We start from the raw sequence: 23223 nt of genomic DNA on the forward strand, positions 1-23223 counted from the left end.
TTCTTTGTGGCTCTAAGGGTTTTTTAACTCTTATTTCTAACAATGTAGGTGCTACTCTTCACCATCAGTCACAATTAATGACAATTGAATTTTTCCTTTATATATATATATATTAATAGTTATCACCATACTAATATGGTAGTCTATAAATATAAGACTAAAGCTGTCACTGATTAGCTCCAAGAGGCCATCGCCTCTAGCTAGCTATTTGACACACGAACCTGCGTCCATTACAAACCTTCGAACAGGGGAGGTCAGCCGCTTCACCTTGCTAGTCAGACATCTGCTGACATGTTTCAGGGTTGTTGCCCTTTATCAATGCAGCGTAGTCAGACCCAGCAGGTGTCGCTGCTGACCGTCTGTTCGAAGATTTTATTTACCTAGTTACAGTGGAATACATCCACTTGTTTTCAATAATGGAAATATTAAAATTACTAAGTCTCTCTATATAGTAATTTTAATATTTCTATTTATATATATATATACATATATATATAGCGAGAGAGTGTTTGAAGTTGTGTAGAGATACTGTATATTGAGAGAAAGGAGGCAGTCAGAATTTTGGATAATCCTTTATGAGCACTTTTGTTTGTTTATGAACTCCTCTTGATTTTGTCTTGATGATTTCATAAACAAACAAAAGCACTAAAAAAGGATTATCCAAAATTTTAACTACCTCCTTTTTCTCAATATATATATATAATTTTGATATTTGGTTTGCAAGATTCTTGATGTGAACTTGTGTGTTGAAACATTTTTTTTTTGTTTCTTCGATGGATCATTATTCCAATAAACTTACACACTGGTTCTAATTCACTTTTTTATTATTCATCAATTGTTAACTATTTAAACAATTAACAATTAATTGTTCAGTTGCTTAATGAGTTATGTTTGTTAAAGTTCTTTTGTCACCATTTGTGACCTCTTCAATAGCATGCTCTCTCTGCTTCAGGTCTGTCTCGGATAGGTTGGGAATGACAACAAAAGGACTTCGGCAAACATAAATGATTGATTGGTCAGATGATTAATCAAACAATTGATTAGTTTATTGACTAAATTTTTTACCAATTGACAGAAGTGAAATAGAACCAGCTAATGTGTTTATTATTGGCATAATGACCCACCCAAGATACAACATATATATTCACACACACACACCCATGCTAGTTGGTATTTATTGGATAATCCACAGCTCTATAAATAGTTAGTTTTATAGTTATCTTCTTGTGATAAACTACATTTAAAGGGTTTAGATGAGTAAAATAAATCTTCCTCTTTACCATTTAAAGAATAAGAAGATATACATACATACAGATGTATATAGATTGATAGATAAACAGGTACAAGATGTATAAATAAGGCGGCAATCTGGCAGAAATGTTAGCACGCCGGGCAAAATGCTTAGCGGTATTTTGTCTGCCGTTGCGTTCCGAGTTCAACCTTGCCTTTCATCCTTTCGGGGTCGATTAAATAAGCACCAGTTATGCACTGGGGTCGATATAATCGACTTAATCTGTTTGTCTGTCCTTGTTTGTCCCCTCTATTGCCCACAAGGGGCTAAACATAAAGAAATAAGCTAGATAAACAGGTACCACACACACACACGCTCTCTCTCTCTCTTGCATGCACAATTTACATGTTGACAGTTTAAGTTATATGTCTCCTGTAGTCCGCTAACTAAACGGATCATTAGGGTTTTTTATGTTATACTTACATAATCAGCTAATTGCTGCTGATGTCAGAGTGACAGAGAATCAGAGAGAGAGATGACAGACATAGACACTACCAATCTTATCAGTAGATATACACACACACACACACATATATAACTTGCCAAATTTACTGCCATTTTACTAAATGTTGATTGTATTGAAAATTTATTAAACATTGGTGGCATAAAAGGCGCCCATGCCAGCGACATATAAAAGGCACCCAATATACTGTAAGGTGGTTGGCATTAGGAAGGGCATCCAACCATAAAAACCATGCTAAAACAAACAACTGGAGCATGGTGCAACTCTGTGGCTTGCCAGTTCCAGTCGAACCAATCTCATGGAGAATGGACGTTAAATGATACTGATCATTAGCAGTTCACGCATGAGAGATGCACACAGCATAACTGAATATTGAAGATGTTCACTTTGCAATCCTGAGGTCCCAAGTTCATTGCCACTGCATGGCACCTTAGACAAGTGTATTCAGTTTTAATCATAGCCTCAAGTTAATCCAACCAAGCATTGTGAGTGAAGTTGGTTAGATGGGAAATTGTGCAGAAACCTCTCGACTGGATTGTCCCTGTGATTTAAAGGCACAGCCATTCCATGCACATTGGTTGTGTATCTGTGGAGTACTCAGCCACTTAGAGGTTAACTCAAGGAGCAGTTGATCAACTGAACCCTGATCATTGAAACTGAAGGTGGTCTATATTTTCTCTTTTACTTCTTTTAACCATTGGACTGTGCCCATGCTGGAACACTGCCTTGATAGTTTTAGTCAAACTAATCAACTCTAGCACTCTTTTTTTCCAAGGCTGGTACTTATTCTATCAGTCTTTTTTTGCATGGATGTCAACAAACCAACACTGGTTGTCAGGCAATGTGGGGTCACACACATGTTATTTCACTTAGAGATAGCAACACTATATATCTTTTATCTTTTACTTGTTTCAGTCATAAGACTGAGGCCATGCTGGGGCACCACCTTGAAGCATTTTTAGTCAAATGAATTGAATCCAGCACTTTTATTTTTTTAAGCCTGATACCTATTCTGTCAATCTCTTTTGCCAAATCACTAAGTTACAAGGGACGTGAACACATCAACACTGGTTGCCAAGCAGTGGTGGGTGACAAGCACAGACACACACACACATCAGGCTTCTTTGAGGTGCTAAAAAGTTCTTGGTTTTAAGGATATAGCAAAAGGTCTGAGTTCTTTTTTCAGGGCTTAGAAAAACTGAAAGGCTGCTGCAATAAGTGTGTGAATCAGTGAGGGGGAGGAATATGTTGAATGAAATCATAATTAACTGATCCTCCTGTATTTTCTTTCACCCAAAGACAGGAACTTTTCAGCACCCCCTCATACCAGATTTAGAGAGAAAAAATATATAGTACTGGGGTCAATTTGTTTAACTAAACCCTTCAAATCAGGGTCTCAGAAAGGTTGTATGGTCTACTGACTGAAACAAGTAAAAAATAAAATTGCATAATTTGCAGAAATTTCAGAAACAAAACTTCGCCGGGAGTTTACTTTCAACCAAGATGAGGACTCATTAATCAACCAACCTTGCTAATCATTTCATTGTATTTTGTATCTAATCTCTTCTTTTAATATCTTTTGCCTGCCACAAACGAGGAGACCTTCTTGCATGTTCGTTTGCAAACTGTACTTTTTTTCTTTACCATCCCTGCTCTGTATACCATCATGATCATATTTCTCTCTTTATTTAATTTGCTCTCTTATAGATGTCTATTTACTGCTTGATGTAGAAATGTGCTTTGGAAAGACTATATATATATATATATATATATATATATATATATATATATACAGACATACACACAAATATATATAGAGAGAGGAGATATAGATATACACACACATACAAATGCTGCATTTATTTGTGTATATATTGCACTATTTTATACATGATTTCAACTGAAAAAACTGGAGTGTGACTTGTACACAGAGCAAGGCTAAAACTATGAAGGGAAAAAAATTTGTATCAAGATTTGACACTGAATTAATTGCAAAATTCACACAAGTAAATACAGTGTATGTGTGTATATAAATATATATATATATAAGTGGATTCTGGACCAGTTAGTTTATATTGGCATCAAGTCATGTAAGTTGTAATAATGAGTTGTTTTGAAATCATTTAATCTGTATGTTTCAGGTTTGCATAATGTATAACAAGAAATGCATCCATTACGTAATATCTTCCTCAGTGAATACATTTCAGAATATCAAAATTGGTTTTTGACTTCATTATTACAACTAATATAACTCGCTGCCAGTACAAACTAACCGATCCAGAATCCACTTATGCAGATATTCTAATGATTTGGAGTTCTTCCTTATATTTGACTAAGAGTCAAAACTTTCGTTACCAGCACCCCTTCTTAGCATAACACAAAATGATACATATATATGTATGTATGTGTGTGTATATATATATATATAATGTGTGTGTATGTATCTATCTATCTGAAGAGCAAATAGGTTTGTGTTGCTGCTAATAGATGCTTGTTATAATTTTTCTTTTGTTTCAAATCTCTCACTTTCCATTCTTCTTTATCTGTTTCAGCCTCGTGATACCAACTGATAACCTGTCTTATTATCATATAGATCAAAATCATTACCACAACAACAACAAAAAAAAATGATTTATCTAAAGGAAGTCTATTAACAACTTTATTGGTGGATCAGCAGTCAGGATGGGTTTAAAAAAAAACAAAAGATCTTTTTAAAAAGCCTGTCCGGGTTGCTGTTAGCTTAATAAATACCATTGCATTATTGGTGCTACAAAAACCACCTTTTTTTGAAAACTGCTGTTGTTTAATACCATCATCAACAAGTAGTTAGGATTTATTATTATTATTAATAATAATAATAATAATAATGTACACATCTTTATTTAAAACTTCTACACCTCAGAAGTCAAAAGAAAAAAAAAAGAGAGAGAGAGAGAAGCTACCTTGCTTTCTTTACACCTTTGATAATCCTAAAAGACCTCCTGAACTTTGTACTAAAAACTAGTTCTTCACCAATACCATCATCACTCACTTCATGGTTCTCTGTTATGTTTCCTCCTCGTTATCTCTTATATTTCAATTACCATTTCCTCCCCCCCCCCTTCATCCTATTATTGCCTGTGCACCTAAGAACATTTTTTTTTTTTTTTTAAAACTATGTTCCCTCTCCCCAACACTATTAACTTGACTTTCACATCTTGGTTTTTATGATACCACATTAACTGACAGACAATTGTTTTGTTTTTTTCGTTACACAAAGGTTTTTTTGAGTTGGCAACCGGAAATATATATATATATATGTGTGTATATCATACTTACAGCAACATCACTACCACTCCCTCCCACCTGGGGAGTTGTGGCGGGTATGATGTAGATTAACTGGTGATCAACATCCATGGCTCCTCCAGGCCAAACTGTTTCGGCAAGAAAAGTAAAAGTGCACATTTTAACAACTCAAAGCAATCAATGTCTTTTTTTTTTTTTTTTTTCAACAGAAAAAAAAAATCATAAAACTCTGTTCTTTGTACAAAGGTCTTTGAAAACTACCCAATTTCTACATTTAGGTGATTGCTTTTTTTTTCTTTTTCCCACCCCCCATTTTTAATTATCATATATAATATATATATATATGAAACGATATTTTTATTAACAAATAGATATTTTACCTCAAAACTTTAAGCAATATTTTTCACAACTACACACAGAATGAACTAAAAAGTGGTTTTTACTTGCTGTTTGCAAACCGGTCTTTTTTTGTTTTTTTTTTTCCATTTTCTTTAATATCAGTTGTTGCTAGATTAAATCTGTTTTTATTTATTTATATTTTTTTTAGTTCTCATGTTGGATTTGGTAAAATGCATGGTTCTTTTTTAAAAAAAAAATAATACCATGCTTTCATTGTTTCTCTTGCTCTCTAAATGTGTTTCTGCTGCTTTCAATATTTGCATTTTTTTTGTCTTTTTTTTTTTTAATGAGTTTATCGCAGTATCTCAAGTCAAATTAAATGGTTTTGCTGTCAGCCATTTGTCATATATATACTTTCACTCATATTCTTCAACACACTGTAAACCTGTTTGTCTCCAAGTTCTTTGCTAGCGTGTCCTTTGACTGCTGCTTGAGAGGGGAAGCGAAGTAATAAATATGAAAAACAAAAAAACTTTTCTGCTGATATGTAGCATATTGAGATTGCTTATAATTTTATATATATATATAAAAAAAAACCTAAAGTAGATGAGATTGCGTTATAATTTTATAACAGAAATCTAAAGTAGATATAGAGTAAAAATTCTTGAACGAAGGATTTAGTAATTGAATTTGTCATAATGTTAAATATAATTATGCTCCCTTTTTATATATATATATATAATATATAAGCTACTATTAATTCCATTTTGTTATTATAGTAACATGTAACTTCAAATATTATATACCTCCACCAATCAGTTTCGGCCACGACCATTTCAATTCACTGACTCTCTATAGATACTTCTTTCGATTTGGCCTCACAATCTTGTATTCTCATCTCTAAGATTTATTATTCCTAAAACTTACCAGTCATAGACATCAGAAGAAGACAATAGTAGCAACAATTCTTTACATCAGTTATTCCATTTCTAACATAATTTTTCATTAAATGGTTTTGTCATCGTGAGTTTGATTAACAGTACTGAAGAAGAAAAAAATGTTTTGCTTTTTTTTCAAAGAACTAGCCAACATACTTTGTCTGATGTTCCTAGATGGATGATGTTTCTCATTCCTTTGACTTACCTATAAAAAAAAATGACTCAAATGTTGGAAACTGTACAAATAGATTTGAATAACCATTTTACAGAGAGGAAAGGAAGGTCACATAGTACTTTCCTCTGCACTTGGTCCAACCTTTCACTGTTGCGCTAGATAGTTTCTATAATAAACATGCTCCAAAAAGAAAAGAAAAAAAAAAAGAATATTTCCTTCAACTGATTTAATTAATGTATCTGTCCATTTGTTTAAATTTGCTGGACAGACAAATTGAGAGAGAAATCTTTTGAAGATCATTTTTCTTCATCCATCTATACATATATTTTTGCCATGTGTTTAAATCATGTTTGAAACTAAGAACATTAACACTTTTTTTTTTTGTATCATACTTTAGACATGAAAATAACAAAAGCACCTTTTCGGGTTTCACACCATGTGATATATTTTTATTTCATTTTTCTTTTTTTCATATTTGGCACGCAATGATGGTTTGTTTTGTTTGTTTTTTTTCCTACATTCATAAAAGGAATTTAAACTCTGCAAGAATTTAAAAAGTCATCCATCCATAATTCCTTTGTCTTTTTTTTCCCCCCTTCTATTTAATAAAATGGAGCTGTGCTTCATCTTTAAAATATAAAACATTGACAAATTTATTTTCCTGAAAACTGGTGCTTTATTTTATTTTTACTTTTTATCAAAAGACATTTGTCAAATAATTCTCTAGAAATCAGAACGGGCTTGAGTAGACATATTTATGATTTAGAGATGTTGCCGAAAGAAGACCTGCAAATCCAACTGAATAATTTTCCAGCCTCATCACATGCCAAGTATGGGAAGACACTAGATGGAAGAGGGCAACCGTTGCCTTCCTCTTCACATTTGCTGGTATTTTCTACCACGCAGGGAAAAATATAAATTGTTTCAAACAAGACCAAAAACATAAGAAATAAATCATATCTCACAATAAAGTTGTTTTGTTTCTTTATCTGCCTCCCACCACCCATGTGTTCTTGTATCAAAATAATTGTTTTATCACCCAGGAGACTCAATGCAGTTTGAAATTCTTTAATTTCAAATGAAGATGACAAATGTACTTCCACCTCCAATGAATCTCTAAGAAGAATGTTTGGACCAGTGGGGTTCAAAGGAATTCCTGATGAGAATTCAGCAGATCTAAGAAATATTTCTGAAGATTCATTTCAAAATAAAGGAAACTTTAATGACAATGGAGACATTCACATAGACACAACCTGGGTGAGGGGACAATTATTAAGAATTACTTTTTTTTATAGTTCCAACATGTATCAAATTGAATCAATATTGCTATGTTGTGTTTATCCCTTTTTTTTCTTTTTACCAAACTCCGGTGAAATACATGGCTTTTGTTTCAATTCATTTTGAAAATAATGAATTTAGTAAAGTCACTCCATGATTAAAGCCAGTGTGTGGAACAAATTAATGGAAGGCTTTAATTGAAATCACTTCAAAGCAGGAAGGTTGTATCCTAGAACCAAGGGTTGTCTCAGTTGATTTGGTATCAAAAGGGTTACGGTAAATTGGGTAATCTAGTAGGCTTGCGTCACCTGAAGCAGGTTTATTGCTCTTCTTCAACCTCTAAAATCATTAAATAGCAGCAGCTTTTTTCAATATGATCAATTAGAACCAATGTGTTAGGAAGGGGATAAGGACGGAGGGACCAAAGGCACACTGCCCTTGTGGATAAAATGTTTTACTTAATTGATCTGCAATAAACTCACAACATCAAACTAACTGAAAATGAGAACAATTGTCTACATATAAAGGAAACTTTACAGTTTATACTTAAGTGTATTGAAACAATACTAACAGGTAAAAATAAAATGGGGTTTTTTTCTGTTGCATTTAAAATATGAGGGGAAACAAAAATAAGACGTTATAACAAAATAACAAAGAACCTTCCCATTCATTTGTTTTAATTATAATTTACATGGAAAAATGTATAAAATAAAAGTCATGAAATAGAAACCAAAAAAAAAAAAAAAAAACAGGCCAACTGTTACTGCTAAAAAATGACTGTTAGTACTGTAAAATGCTGAGTCCAATGTTACAGAGCCAAGACCAGCTGGAACGAATGGGTGAGGCAGCAGTTAAAAGTTAGAGCTTGCAGGCTTTGGTATTTTAGCTACAGTACAGTAGTAATATGAAGGATGGAAGTCTAAAACAGTTCATTAGTTTGTGGTTGGGAAAGGGTCTGTAAGTTTGTAAATGTATGGTATAAAATGTGTGAAAGATAAAACAAGAAAAATGAGAAGCTAGAAATGCAACAACGTTGTCATTTTTCCTCTGCCTTAATCAGGAATCTATCATTATTTGGTGGTTCTTCTGGATGGTTCGGATGCTGTTGGAGGTGGAGGAACTCCTTTGCGGTCCAAATCATCAATGTAGGATAAAAGAATCTTTTTGCGGTCCTCTGCGATGCAATCTAACACCAAATATCGACGATCATTCTGTAACAATTCACAGAAAAGCAAAATAAATATGACATCTACCGTAATTTAAAAGTTGTTTTTATTTTTAATTCAAACTTCATCTTCAAATAATTCTGCAAATAAACAATCTCCCTCTTACCTGTAAAATTGTTTCTATATCTTTTAAATGTATTTCATTTTCTTCTATCATCTTTTTTGATCTGAAGAAAAGAAGGTTAAAAGTTTTCTTTTAATGCAACATCTATGTCTTGCAACTTAGATCAATAAAATAAGTAACAGGCTTGAAGAATAAGTAGAGATAATATTATTGACTAAATGATTTCAAGGTGGTGCCCCAGCATGACTGCAGTCTAACACAGTTTGAAAACATTGCTTGTTTGTAGAATTATGGTTTCACGAGGTAGCCATGTCAGAAACATTTCCCCATCGTACTTTTAACCTCTCATCACCTGGCACAATTACAACTCCCTCAATACTGTACCCCTTGTTCTCAGTTGAAGCATCTTGTCTTGTGAGTTAGTACCACATAAAAAAGCACCCAGTATTCTCTGAAGTGGTTGGCACTAGGAAGAGCATTCAGCTATAGAAACTATGCCAAAGCAGTCATCGGACTCAAGTCTTTGTCAAACTATCCAGCTCATGCCAGTATGGAAAGTGATCATCATCATTGTCTTTATGTTAGTTTTTCCATGCTGGCAAATCTTGAAGCAAAATGTCTGAAGCTGGATAGTCTTCCTGTCACAAACCCTTAACTGTTTTCCAAGTAAAGTACATTCATTCAACTGATCCTCACACATCAAAAGCAATGAAGCTACTGAAATTACTGGAAAATGTAAGCATAGATACCATTTTATTAAAGAGATCAGCACAAGGTGTGCTGACTTGTGAACCTCCATAACTCAGAAAGGTTATGCCAGAAGAGCAGAAGCTTCCAAAAGGACCTTCCGTATTGGCCAGATCAAAGGATAAAAACCAAGCTATGGACCACCTCTTCCCAAGGATAAAAATGGGTTTGCATAGGATCAACACCCTAACATGTAACAGAGAATCAATGACAATTCAAAACCAACAAGATCTGAGAGAGGAAAGCCTTCTCTCAGCTCCAGCCCAGAGTTGAGAATAGGAGGGAAAAGTTGCTGATGACATATGCTTTGTTATTATTATTAAGGCAGAATCGTTAGCATACTGGATGAAATGCTTAGTGGTATTTCGTCAATTGCTACATTCTGAGTTCAAATTCTGCCACAGTCAACTTATGCTTTCCCGGTTGATAAATTTAAGTACTAGTCAAGTACTGGGGTCAATGTGAATGACTTTCCTCTCCCACCAAATTTCAGGCCTTGTGCCTATAGTACAAAGGATTATTATGTCATCCTCCAACAAAACCAATAAGTCAACTTACTGTGTTCTGTCAGAAAATGGATATCAGAGTTCCTTAGACCACGTCTCATGCCAGAGGCATAATCTTAGAAAATTTCCAACTTTTCATTAAACAGAAACCTGACACACAGTAAATTGAAGATAATTTGTTTCAGTCTTTTGTAATTAGCTCAGTTTCAGGCTTTTTGACTTATTTTGTATAGTCAGAGGTGGGAAGTTTTTTGTCATTAGTATTAAAGAGAGCAGTTTTATCATTAGTGACAAATAGGACTGGTTGAGATGACATTCTCACACACACACTCAAGACTCTCTCTCAGTTTCTGTTTATGAATCCCACGCACAAAGCATTGGATACCCCAAGGTTAGGATAGAAAGGCACATGCTTATGGTGTTGTGTGCTTGCAAAACAAACTTCATAACCATACACTCATATCTGTACCTTAATTATAGTTTGAAAAAACTTTAAGCATAAAAACATAAGCTGCCTACAATTAAATTCTATTTTCTTCTCATGAAAGGCATATCTTACACAGCTTTTCAACAGGCTGAATGAATGCTGCCTACTTTTCATCTTCAGCATTTACAACCTCAAAGTTACTCTATGTACTTCCAACCATTCTTAAAATTTCAGAACATCCAATAGTCTAAAATGAGTTGTGTATTTACATACCTGTATGTCACCAGTTTAGTCTCTTTTAACAATTCCCGGAAATCTGCTTTAGCTTGAGCAATTTGTTCATAGCGATAATCTTCAAATTCTTTTTCTCTTTTCTGAAAAGAAAAAAAAAAAAAAAATGATGTATGTGAAAATAGAAAAGTAAAACAATTTTAAAACAACAAAAACTATTTTGTAGTATCTATAACATAATGATTGAAAAAGTGCAGGACTGTGTCCCCCCCCCCCCCATTCATGTTATTAAAACAAGTTATATTACTTCGAAGAAATTATAAATGGGTATTAAAAAATTTTTAAATATAAATTATAATGCTCAATATTACAAGATTCACTTCTGTTTTAAATGTCAACTTCCGTTTGAATTTCATGTCAACAAAGTTTTTTCTTTGCATTCATAAAAAAATGTAATAAGGCGAAAGAAAAGAACGGGTAAATTATTTTTAATCATATTACAAAATACAACAATCCCTATCTATCACAGTTTTCAAACTGTGTTAGACTGCAGTCATGCTGGGGCACCACCTTGAAATCATTTAGTCAATAATATTATCTCTACTTATTCTTCAAGCCTGTTACTTATTTTATTGATCTAAGTTGCAAGACATAGATGTTGGCATTATCAAGAGCATTAAGAAAAGAAGATATAAAAACATTAACCCCGATAAATACAAAGGGTCCATTTGCTGACAATTGTGTCCACAAAGAAGAAACATTCATTACTCTCTTTTAATTGAAATGTATTTAAGTTTCTTTTTAATTGCTAGGAAAGGGACACTAGAAACACTTAAGAAGTCTATAAGTGAATATAGCAAAACTCAACTCTTCATATTGGTAAACGTAATTCATTAATTCTCACCAGAGAATCTATTTTCAAATTCACTCAAGTGAAGATTCAGGAACATTTTCTCTTGACAGTCTCAACACTTTTCCAATTTTCATTATCGTCTTTTTAAAATGTATCATGGATTATTTTACTGATTACAGAATAAACTATAACAGAGTCTTTGTTCAATTCATGTGCATATTGTCAATTTACTTTATAATTTATATATCATATCTATATGTATACGTAATATCAATATGCAAAATACAGAAAAGTTTTGAGAATAATACTAAAGAAAATCATAAAAATTATGTGAAATGTTTGCCATTACTTACCCTGTCACTAGATGAAAACTTGGAATATCTAGGATCATCTTTGATCATTTTCTTCACATCTTTCCAAGAAGAGGTCAATGTAATCTAAGGAGAAAAAAAAAATGGAAATCAACAGAAATCAAACCAATTTAAAAACAAAACAACCAAGAGACCACATTGTTTGTTATAAATGAAATATAATTAATTTTAATTGTAGACACAGGGACAGATGTGCCTGTGCGGTTAGAAGTTTGCTTCCCAACCACATGGTTCTAAGTTCAGTCTCACAGTAGGGTAGCTTGTGTTCTACTATAGCCCCAGAACGACAAAAGCCTTGGGAATAGATTTGGCACAAGTTTATTGAATATGTATAAATGTATATTTGTGTATTATTGTCTCCTTGCCTTGACATTACATGGTAGTTGTAAATGTGTGTCACCATAATGCAGGCAATGCCCTTCATTTCCAATATTCTGTGAGGGCATGTCTGGCCATGGGGAAATATTTATCTTACTTGGAAACCAGTGAAGGTTGGTAACAGAAAGGGCATCCTGCTGTAGAAAACTCACCCCCAATAAATTCCATCTGACCCATGCAAGCATGGAAGAAAAGTGAATACTAAAACAATGATGATGGTCAAGATTCATCAGTTACTTTGTACAACTACTACATTTGTGACCCCAAAGGGACCCACTTCAATACTGTTCCAAAATTATTTGTCAATGAGAAGAGAGCAAAGAGATTATAAATAATCCAGTCATAGTTTTGAACAGAATCATGTAGTGAGATATACTCAATGGCAATTAGTCATTTTATTAATTAATCAGCTGAGCATTGTCTTGTGGTAGGCTCTTCCACACACCAACAGTAGCTTATAATAAGCATTTAATGAGTTGCTGTCATTCACTGAACATTCTCACATTCTCCGGTTACAAGGTGAATTAATACTTGTTCAATTGTAACTATTATAAGCACAGACGTGGCTGTGCAGCAAGCAGTTTGATTCCCAACTACATGGTTCTGGGTTCAGTCCCACTGCATGGCACCTTGGGCAAGTGTCTTCTACTATAAGCCTCCTCGGGTCAACCAAAGCCTTGTGAGTGCATTCTGTAGATGGAAACTGAAAGAAGCCCATCATATATGTGTGGGTCTGTGTCTTTGTGTCTGTATTTGTCTCCCACCACCACTTGACAACTGGTGTTGGTTTGTTTACATCCCTGTATCATAACAGCTTGGTAAAAAGAGACCGGCAGAATAAGTACCAGGCTTTAAAAAACAAAAGTACAGGGGTTAATTCATTCAACTAAAAGTTCTTCAAGACGGAGCCCCAGCCGGACCACAGTCTAATGACTGAAACAAGTAAAAGATAAAAATTAGGACTTGTCCCTTTACTTTGCCAGCATCTATCTTAAATGTTGGGGTCTTCTTCAGCTTCATTAACTTTAATGATGCTAATGTCCTTAGTAAATTACACAGATGAAAGAAATGTGCAAAAATCTAATATCATGATGCTTTCCAGAAATATGCCAAGATACTTCAGACTAGTTTGGAAGGAGTTCCATGAAATACTCCAACCGTTACTTTGAAAACAGATCTTTAAAAGACTTTCTGATCCTCTTCAGGACCAGAAAATGCTTTACTTCCAGTAATTACTAACCCTACAAAGCCTAGGTGAGATGCACAACGGAGGACTGCTCCCATATCCAGGATAATCTTACCACTATATACTCGGATATCTTGAACCTCATTCCAAAAGGAGAGGGAGAAACATTTGACCCGTTGGCACTGTCAGGTGTTTCCCTCACTCGCCAAACTCATACAAAGCCCCTAACCTATAAACTCACTCAACTCCAGCTTCTAACGTACACCCATGTCTCTTTTCCCTGCTTTTTATGCCACTACTACAATAGCCTCTACTGTCTGAAGCTGACTGATCTCATACAACCAACCACTCACACACAGCCAATGGACTCATTTTTCCCCCCTCATCCATAGCTATGTCCACTTTTCATTTCACCCAACCGTTCCAGCCCAGAACATTTGTCCTCTGGAACCCCATTCTGTCCATCTTTTACCAGCAGCCATCTCAAAAAGTTTACCAAGAGTCATAGGCACAGTTTCTTACTCCAAGTAAAACCAGTACATAAAATATAAATTACAGGTGAGAACTCTTTACATAACATAATTACAAAAGTTTACCTGAAGAGTTTCATCAAGGAGTTTATGAAACATCTCTTTATTTTTCTTATTTAAAATATCAATATGTTCCTCAAACAATTTTTCTTTCTCATCACGGTCAAGCAAATCCGCCAGTTCCCAACGATGGTCTTTACGCAGTTGTTTTCTTGTTTCTCGCCAAGAAGATTCAGAGTTACGCACCTTCAGTAAAACAAACGGCAAATGATACATATTTAACAGAAAGTAACCCAGGGAGTTCAGGTCAAATTGTTTAGCTAAACAATATGAATGTGAATACACAATAGATGTGAGAAAAAGAGAAAAATATAATTTAGTATCAATCATTGTTTTTAGATAATGTCAAAACTCATTTTTGGATATCGATGTGGACAAAGGAGCATGATCAACAAACTGATGGTACCCCACTACATCAAAGATACCCATAAACAAACTTTCAACAGGTACCATGCCATTTTATAGTAACATCCATTTAACATTAATTCTCTTTTCAGAAATAGCTTTGGTGGTTTACTATTATTCAGTATTCACATCTTGTTTTGTCTGATTGATTGATTTAGACAGACATAGGCAGGCAGAGAGATGAAACAGATAGATGAGAAGACAAGACACAAAGAGAAAGAAAGACACACACACACACACACCACACACACACACAGAAGACTTCTTCAAATTTCCTGAATAAATCCCATGCTCAATCTCCGTCTTGAATAAAGAAAGTCTTAATAATTATCAAGATGTCACAAGATGAAACTGTTTACTTAGTCAATACCTCAACAATAAAACACAGAGAATCCCTCATTATTCTATGGACTGTGGGTTTTTTTGGTTTTCTTTTCTGTCAATCCTGCTATGTATTAAACAGGTCAGCACACATCAGAATCATTTCTTTTTCCCAAATTATTATCTCCCAAGATGGATCACCAGGCCAAGTCTTAGTCATGCTTTCAATTTTCAGAACAAAGTAGAATATATTGGATATAGACAATACAGCAGCAATTCCAATCAACACTAAAACACCTCATGTCAATAATTACTGACATCTCAAATATTACTGCCCACCACAAAATCCAGTCCTTGTTGCAGTGTAATGGCTTATGTTACTCGATGACCCTCAGATCTATGTCAGCAGTGTCCAAGTTCCTGGTAGAACCTCCAATGCTGGACCAGTCAAAGGACAGGAGTCAGATTAATATGAACCACTTCTTTCTAGAGCTAAAAACGAGTTTGCATAGGACCAACACCCCTAACTAGGAAAAAGCAAAGTTACAGAAGCATTGATGACAATTCAGAACCTAAAAGATCCTGAGAGAAGGTCCTTCCTCGGGGAGAAAAGATGACAGCAGTGGGAGCAAACCAATATTTTGCATAACATGTCAGGTTTTGACCTGGAACCCATAAGGGAAGAAAAGAGGACACCATTTAAGTAGTTGGGGGCAGGAGACTGAAGTAGAGCTGAAAAGAAGAAGAGACAACAAGGGCAGAAGAGAAAAGTCATTGATGGACCTTTGCTCCACAGGAAGCAAAGGGCTTATGTAAGTAATTATTACTACATTGTTGCGTGAAGAAAATGACAATACTGAAAGCTTTAACAATCTTTAGTATTATTTATGCTTGAGCAAGATTTATTACATAAGTTTGCCTTGCAACCACACAGTTTCAATTTCAGTTCCATGATATGGCACCTTGGGCAAGTGACACCCCAGACCAATATTTTTTAAGTGAATTATTTATGGTCAACAACAGTGGGAAGTCTATATATGCATGTGAGGGTGAGTGTGTGAATGTTGACATTAAATGAGCAAAACGGTGATGTTAACAGCCCTTAATATTATGACTGATTGCTCTGCACTCTTCAAGACCTGTAAAATAAAACATCCCTTACTTGGAAAAACAGGTAAAGGTCAGCAACAAGAGTAGCATCCAGCTGTAAAGTCCTACCTCAAATATGTTCCCACCCAAAAGACAAGCAGTTTATCAAACAAACGACTAAATGAACAAAGAAATTATATCTGGCAGTGATTGCAGGATCAACACTAATTGGAATCTGTATCATATATAAGAATGCATGTCAGGGAAATGTGTCCTGTGTTAATTTTGACATCACACATGCTCCTTACTCTTAAATAAGCCAAAAAGACCAATAAATTTTTTTATCCTTACATATTGATAATCTAGGCATTAGAGGATTAAATGGCTACAGAGAAACTCTTAATACTTACAAGATCAGCCAACAAAGCTTTGAAATGCTGAATGGCTTCATCTTTCTTGTGTTGTTCTCGTTCTTTGTCTCGCTCTCGGAGAGAATTAGATAGTGTCCGTTGGACTTCCTTCTCTCGTTCTCTTAGACTGGCTTCAACACGTTCTTGTTTTTCCCTTTGCTTACGATCTTCGTCATCTGATTCCTTCACGGAAAAAATAACAATAAGAAAAAGCTTGATAAGTTAATCACACTCACAATATTGACACTGACATCAGAATAAAAGTTCTGTTTTTGAATTCATATTCCGGTGGCACATAAAAGGCACCTGGCACCCTCTGCTAAGTGGTTGGTGTTAGGAAGGACATCCACCTGTAGAAACCATACCACAACAGACAGCTAGAATCGAAACAATTCCCTACTAGCCAGCCCCATGTCAAACCGTCCGACCCATGCCAGCATAGAGACTGGATAATAAACAATGATGATGATGATAATTCCCATAAAAAACATGATGGGTCTGAAAGGAGTGGCTGTGGGGTAAGTAGCTTGCTTACTAACCACATGGTTCCAGGTTCAGTCCCACTGCATGGCACCTTGGGTAAGTAAGTGTCTTCTACTATAGCCTCGGGCCGACCAAAGCCTTGAGTGGATTTGGTAGACAGAAACTGAAAGAAGCCCATCGTATATATGTATATATTGTGTATCTGTGTTTGTCTCCCCAACATCACTTGACAACCAATGCTGGTGTGTTTAGGTCCCTGTAACTTAGCAGTTCGGCAAAAGAGACCGACAGAATAAGTACTGGGCTTACAAAGAATAAGTCCTGGGGTTGATTTGATTCAACTAAAGGCGGTGCTCCAGCATGGCCACAGTCAAATGACTGAAACAAGTAAAAGAATCTTTGTACAGACCTATATTTAGCACAACTAAACTGTAATGAAACAAAGAAAAAACCTGTATGTAATCACTAGTAAAAAATATCTATCAAATGGCAGTGCCCCAGCATGGCCACAGCTCATGAGCTGAAACTAGATAAAATTTTAAAAAATAAAAAATCTTTTTCCCAAACCACATTCCACTATCCTCAATAAGAACACGTATTAAATAATGTAATCCTATATGCTCCTAAAAACACATATTTGTCATGTTTGAATGTCTCTGATCATACATAGGAATGCACTAACCAAGTCAACGGAAGGTCAAATAACAACTAAATTATCAAGCAGGGGTATTGTGTGTCATCATCATTTTGAAGTTCATTTTCCCATGTCTGCACCAGTCAGACAGAATTCAATGAGACAGATTCTCTACAACTGAATACCTTATCTCCACCTATTTCCAAGCAAAGTAATATTTCTCCAAAGTCAGATATGCTTAACATGGAAGATGAGAAATTAACATTGCTTATGTGACAGTGACACCAGTTTGCAAACAACCATCAGGCGTTGTTGTTAGGACAAGGACAGAGACAATCCATTCAACAGGCATCTATAATGTCTATCCAATTTCATTGTCATCAGTTTCAGTTAACCCAAGTCCTATGATAGTAAACACCTACACAGTAGGATCGAACCTAGAACCTTGAGATACAGAAGTAAACTTAATTACTGTGTCACGCTCCTCTCTCTCTCTCTCTCTCTCTCTCTCTCTCTCTCTCTCTCTCTCTCTCTCTCTCTCTCCAACACAAATCATACCTCAATCATCATCAAAATCAGATTAAAGGAAGTCAGGCCAGATTTGAGCTTTCAATCTCTATCAAATACCTTTCTGTATATTGAGCATTGTTCTTAACCTATGATTCTGAAATGACAATGAAGTGAGTAGCAATTCTACGATGATAGGGAAGTTTTTACTGAAAACTATATATTAAAACTAACCTCTAACACCAAAACTAGTCTTCTATTGCAAGCAGGTATGACTTAAGTGATTACATAGTTATGAGCAAAGACCTTCTCAGCACTTTTCCTCTTGCCCCAGTGGAATACCTGGGAGGTGACTGCTTGAAGGATTGAGTGGGGTTTGCACCAACACTAGGCAAGTAGTTATTTTCAGTTGAATAAACAGGAGCAATGTCATATTATTTGCCTTACTAAAAACACAACATGCTACCCAGTCCAATAATTGAACCTACAACCTCATGGTAAGTCCAACACCTTAGCAACTAAACCACATGCCAACATAATGCATTGCCCTCCCCTATATAGTCTTGTACCTCCACCTTCCCACACTCCTGGATCCCCTGCCCCACTCACTTCTACCCTTTAGGGTTTACCCTCACACCTCATCACCACTATTTTATCTCTTCATAATTTCACCCAGATCACTCCCACCTTCTCTTCTAAAATCTAAGTAGGTGTGTAGCTCCTTTACAGCAAGAAACCTGTTCTGCTCTGGCCCCTTTGCTCATACATTAACCCTTCACCTCCAAGCACAAACCCACTCGCTTAGGATTATTAGCTTTGCAAGCTACATGCTGACCTAAATACACACTGTGAAGTGGTTGGCATCAGGAAGGTCACCAAACTGTAAAACTCGTGCCAGAGCAGACGCAAGAACATGATGCATTCTTGGACACATTGAATCCTGTCAAACCATCCAATCATTACCAATGCAGACCAAGGATGTCAAATGATAATCCTTTCTACTATAGACACAAGGCCTGAAATTTTGGGAGCAGGAACTAGTCGATTACATCAACCCCAGTGTTGCATGGGTACTTAATTTATCGACCCTGAAAGAATGAAAGGCTAAGTCGACCTTGGTGGAATTTGAACTCAGAACGCAAAGATGGATGAAATGCCACTAAGCATTTTGCCCAGCATGCTAACGATTCTGCCAGCTCCCTGCCTTTGGGTGTCAAATGATAATGACATTCACGTACAATTAATTTAATGAGAAAAAGATTGAATTACCTCCTCCATGTTTTTCACATAATCTCGGAACCAGTCCTCTCGACGAGAACTACTTTCCACAGCTTTATATCTAGGATCGGAATCGATCTTTTTCTTGATTTCACTCCAGCGAGAATTACGTTCAATAATTGAAGTCTCTTTCAGAAGCTGCATAAACTCGGCTTTCAACTGTAACGGAAAAACACTAAGATCAAGCCAGGCATATCAACTGAGTGGGAAGCAGAGAAAAAACTGAAAGAGAGCTGCACCACGCATATTATTTATTCACTGACATAAGGGACACAACTGACATGTTTAGCTGTGGAGAAATATATTATAGATAAAACAGCAAGGTTGAATTTTGTTATTAGTGCATGTATTGGTATGTGTGAGTGCATATGTGTATGTAGGAGTGAATGAGTGAGTGTGCACACATATTTCTGTAGAGAAACAAGTTGAAATTCAAATTAAAAGCATTTTTCTTTCTTCTTCATTCTCATTTAATGTGAAAATATATTTGGATAATTCTCAAATATTGTCACAATGGTCATGTTGCTGGTGCCACAATTAAGAAGAGAGGCAGCTGAGCAACAGTGCATAGCACAATTTATACAACTATACACAAAACAGCAATCAGAACAAATTAAACAATGTTTAAGAAACAAAAGTCAAGTAAAATACCTGACCATGGTATTATATGTATAAACAATGTCTTGACAAATGTTAGGAGGGGAGAGAATCAGCTCTGACCAATGGAACAGTGAATTTAGAGGCTGTATGATGACAGTGGAATAGCAAAAACGAAGAAAAAAAATATAACTCATCGTTTCACTTAGAACTAACTACAGAATTTTAAATCCAAATGATTACAAACAGTAATGATTCTGTCAGACTAATTCTAAAAAGCTGAAAAGTAAAGAAAATTAAAAACAAAATCACACACATACAAAAATAAAAATAATCCCTAATATTTGTTACAAGAAAATAAACAATATAGCAATGGTAGCTTGTAAATTATATTTTACAAGAAAAAACAAAATGATCTTTTTTACAAATTGAGATCTAAATGAACTTATTTGTCACCCATTTCTCCCAATATTTAAAAAGAAATTTCTATGTTCAAATCCATGAGAACGAAATCCATCATCAACGAATATATCAATACCTGGCAAAACAACTTTTAGAAAGATAAAACTGAAATCAACAAAATTGAAGGAAATTATCTCAAATACTAGTTTCACGGTTGAACTGCCTATTAAAATGAATATGGGATGATTCCAAGCTATAAGAAATTAGTTAAAAACAATAGCATGAGCTACAAATTTTAAATTTGAATCCTAAGAAACACAGACTGCATGTTACTGAAGTTAGCATTGCTATATTCCGTAGTTTCATACAAGCCTTCACTGAAACAGCCAGAGGTCAAAACGTAAGCTTCTCTTATCGGTTAATTGAAGGAAAATGTGATAAGATGTCCAATGATGCTGAGAGAAATTATAATTTAAATCAACAAAACCATATAAATGAAATGCTTATGAAAGATGAAGGGGAAATAATAACAGTGAAGTAAATGCCTTGTAAACCTAACTTCTCAAGACTGAATGGAAATGATACTCAAACGAACTTTGTCTCAACTGACTTATTAAAGAATGAAGAAGGAAGGCAAAAATGTTAGATCACCGGATAAAATGCCATGCACTGTTTGTTCAAATTCTTTGCATTGGGGGCCAATAAAATAAAGTACGAGTCAAGTTCTGAGGTAAATTAATTTCACTATTCTCCCTTCACCCCAGCTGCCATTCCCATCACCAAAATTTCACACCTTTTAAGTTACAAACAATTTGAGACAGTGATTTGGCAGAATCATAAGAGAGTCAAACCACTTTAGCAATATTTGATCTATTTACATTGTGAGTTCAAATCCCACGGAGGACAACACTGCCTTTCATTACTCCAGGGATATGAAAGTACTAGTCATGCTCTGGTGTTAATATAATCAAATTTGTTTGCTTTGTGCATAAATTACAAAGATAAACAAATACACACAAGCGTGGCTGCGTGCTAAGAAGCTTACTTCCCAACATCACAGTTCCAGGTTCAGTCCCACAGTGTGGCCCCTTGGACAAGTGTCTTCTACTATAGCCCTGGGCTGGCCAAAGCCATGTGAGTGGGTTTGGTAGACAGAACCTGAAAGAAGCCCATCGTGTGTGTATGTGTGTGTGTGTATATATATATATATATATATATGCGTGTGTATCTATATGTGTGTTCTGTCCTCCCATCAGTGCTTGACAACAACTGTTGGTTTGTTTATGTCCCCATAACTTAGCAGTTCGACAAGAGACCAAACAAAAAGTACTAGGCTCAAGAAAAAGTCCCGGGGGTGGTTTGTTCAACTAAAACCCTCCAAAGTGGTGTTCTAGCATGGCTGCAGTCAGATGACTGAAACAAGTTAAAGAATAACGGAATAAAAGAATAATTACAGCTGTGGTTGTTTCTTCGTGGTACAGTTGCTTTATACCATGGATTGTAGAACGGACAGAAAAAGCAATGGAACTCATTCATGTTTTGAGTGAGGTAAACAAATCGAAATTATAATTGAAGTTGTAATGTATAACAATCACATAACTCCAAATTATGTAACCACAATTACTATTAATTACAGGTGAAGCACACCTGACCCAAAATCTACATTTAGTTAATAATTATTCACTAGAGAAAAATTTAAAAAATTTTTTAAATCCTTCTCTGTTCAAATCAATGCCTGATATTCAGATTAGTCCCACTGTTTATAGCTGACACTGCAAAGCTGTAAACAGAGACACACAGACAGACAGACACTACCTGCCAATTAAAATGAGCAACTCAAGTAATGAAAGATATAGTAAAATATATAGGAACTCCTGTAATTATGTGTGTGTGTATATCACACACACACACACATCTACATACATATGTATGTACGTACATATATATACTTTTATATATTTATGTATATATACACACACACGTACATATGTATACACACATGTACATACATATATATATATATATATATCTACACACACACATATATATATATCTACACACACACACACACACATATATATATATATATATATATGTGTGTGTGTGTGTGTGTACATTATACACACACACACACACACACACGTGTACATATATACATACATATGAAGGGGTGCTGAAAAATTCCTGGCTTTCAGGGTATTGCAAAAGACCTGGTTAGAAGTTCAACCTTTAAAATTTCTTTTACAGGGCTTAGAAAAACTGAAGAACTATTGCACCAAGAGTGTGAGTCTGAGAGGGGAATATGTTGAACAAAATCATTAATCAACAGACCCTACTGCACTTTTTTTTTTTGTACACAAAGCTAAAAACTTTTCAGCACCCTCTCATGCATATACACGTGTGTGCGTGCATGTGTGTGTGTATAAATATATATATATTCATGTATGTGTATATAGCAAAACCCAGAAATAAAATTTCCTATAATTTCCACCCATCAAGAGAAATTCAGTTTATTTTACGAACTGCTCCAAAGCAACTGCCAAATACCACCACAGGCTTCACACCAATAGCAAAGTCATATTCATGAGAGGTACTGTTTTACAGCTTTCTCAAGCAGTGGCCAACAGTTTTAAAGCTTTAATATAGAGTAGAAATCAAAAGACATACAAGTCGCTAATTATAACAGCCAAACAATATCAAACAGTGAACAGACTCACATACCAGCAATAAACATTGCTGTTGAGAGTGG

General features: G+C 35.1%; 2 protein-coding genes across 7 annotated transcripts in view; one reads left to right on the plus strand and one right to left on the minus strand.

The window, feature by feature from the left end:
- Positions 1–6697, plus strand: part of LOC115215078 (G protein-coupled receptor kinase 5) — a 480808-nt gene extending 474111 nt beyond the window's left edge. The window contains exon 16 of one of the 2 annotated variants that reach the window (XM_036505440.1): positions 5587–6697. In XM_036505440.1, the coding sequence (XP_036361333.1) occupies positions 5587–5607 (21 nt within the window). In that variant the 3' untranslated portion in view covers positions 5608–6697. Of the gene's footprint in view, positions 1–4306; positions 4898–5586 lie in introns of those variants that run through there. The other variant, XM_029784237.2, reaches the window with a different exon arrangement.
- A 388-nt stretch (positions 6698–7085) lies between these two features.
- The window catches only part of LOC115215076 (transcription elongation regulator 1), a 91930-nt gene continuing 75792 nt past the window's right edge, over positions 7086–23223 (minus strand). For 3 of the 5 annotated variants that reach the window (XM_036505439.1, XM_036505438.1, XM_036505437.1), the window contains exons 14-20: positions 19467–19634; positions 16574–16756; positions 14355–14537; positions 12177–12260; positions 11013–11113; positions 9102–9162; positions 7086–8980 (exon numbers count right to left, since the gene is read on the minus strand). In XM_036505439.1, the coding sequence (XP_036361332.1) occupies positions 8840–8980; positions 9102–9162; positions 11013–11113; positions 12177–12260; positions 14355–14537; positions 16574–16756; positions 19467–19634 (921 nt within the window). In that variant the 3' untranslated portion in view covers positions 7086–8839. The remainder of the gene's footprint in view (positions 8981–9101; positions 9163–11012; positions 11114–12176; positions 12261–14354; positions 14538–16573; positions 16757–19466; positions 19635–23223) is intronic. The other 2 variants (XM_029784234.2, XM_029784233.2) reach the window with 1 other exon arrangement.

This window comes from Octopus sinensis, linkage group LG8, assembly GCF_006345805.1.
Source record: "Octopus sinensis linkage group LG8, ASM634580v1, whole genome shotgun sequence".
NCBI classification, from domain to species: domain Eukaryota; kingdom Metazoa; phylum Mollusca; class Cephalopoda; order Octopoda; family Octopodidae; genus Octopus; species Octopus sinensis.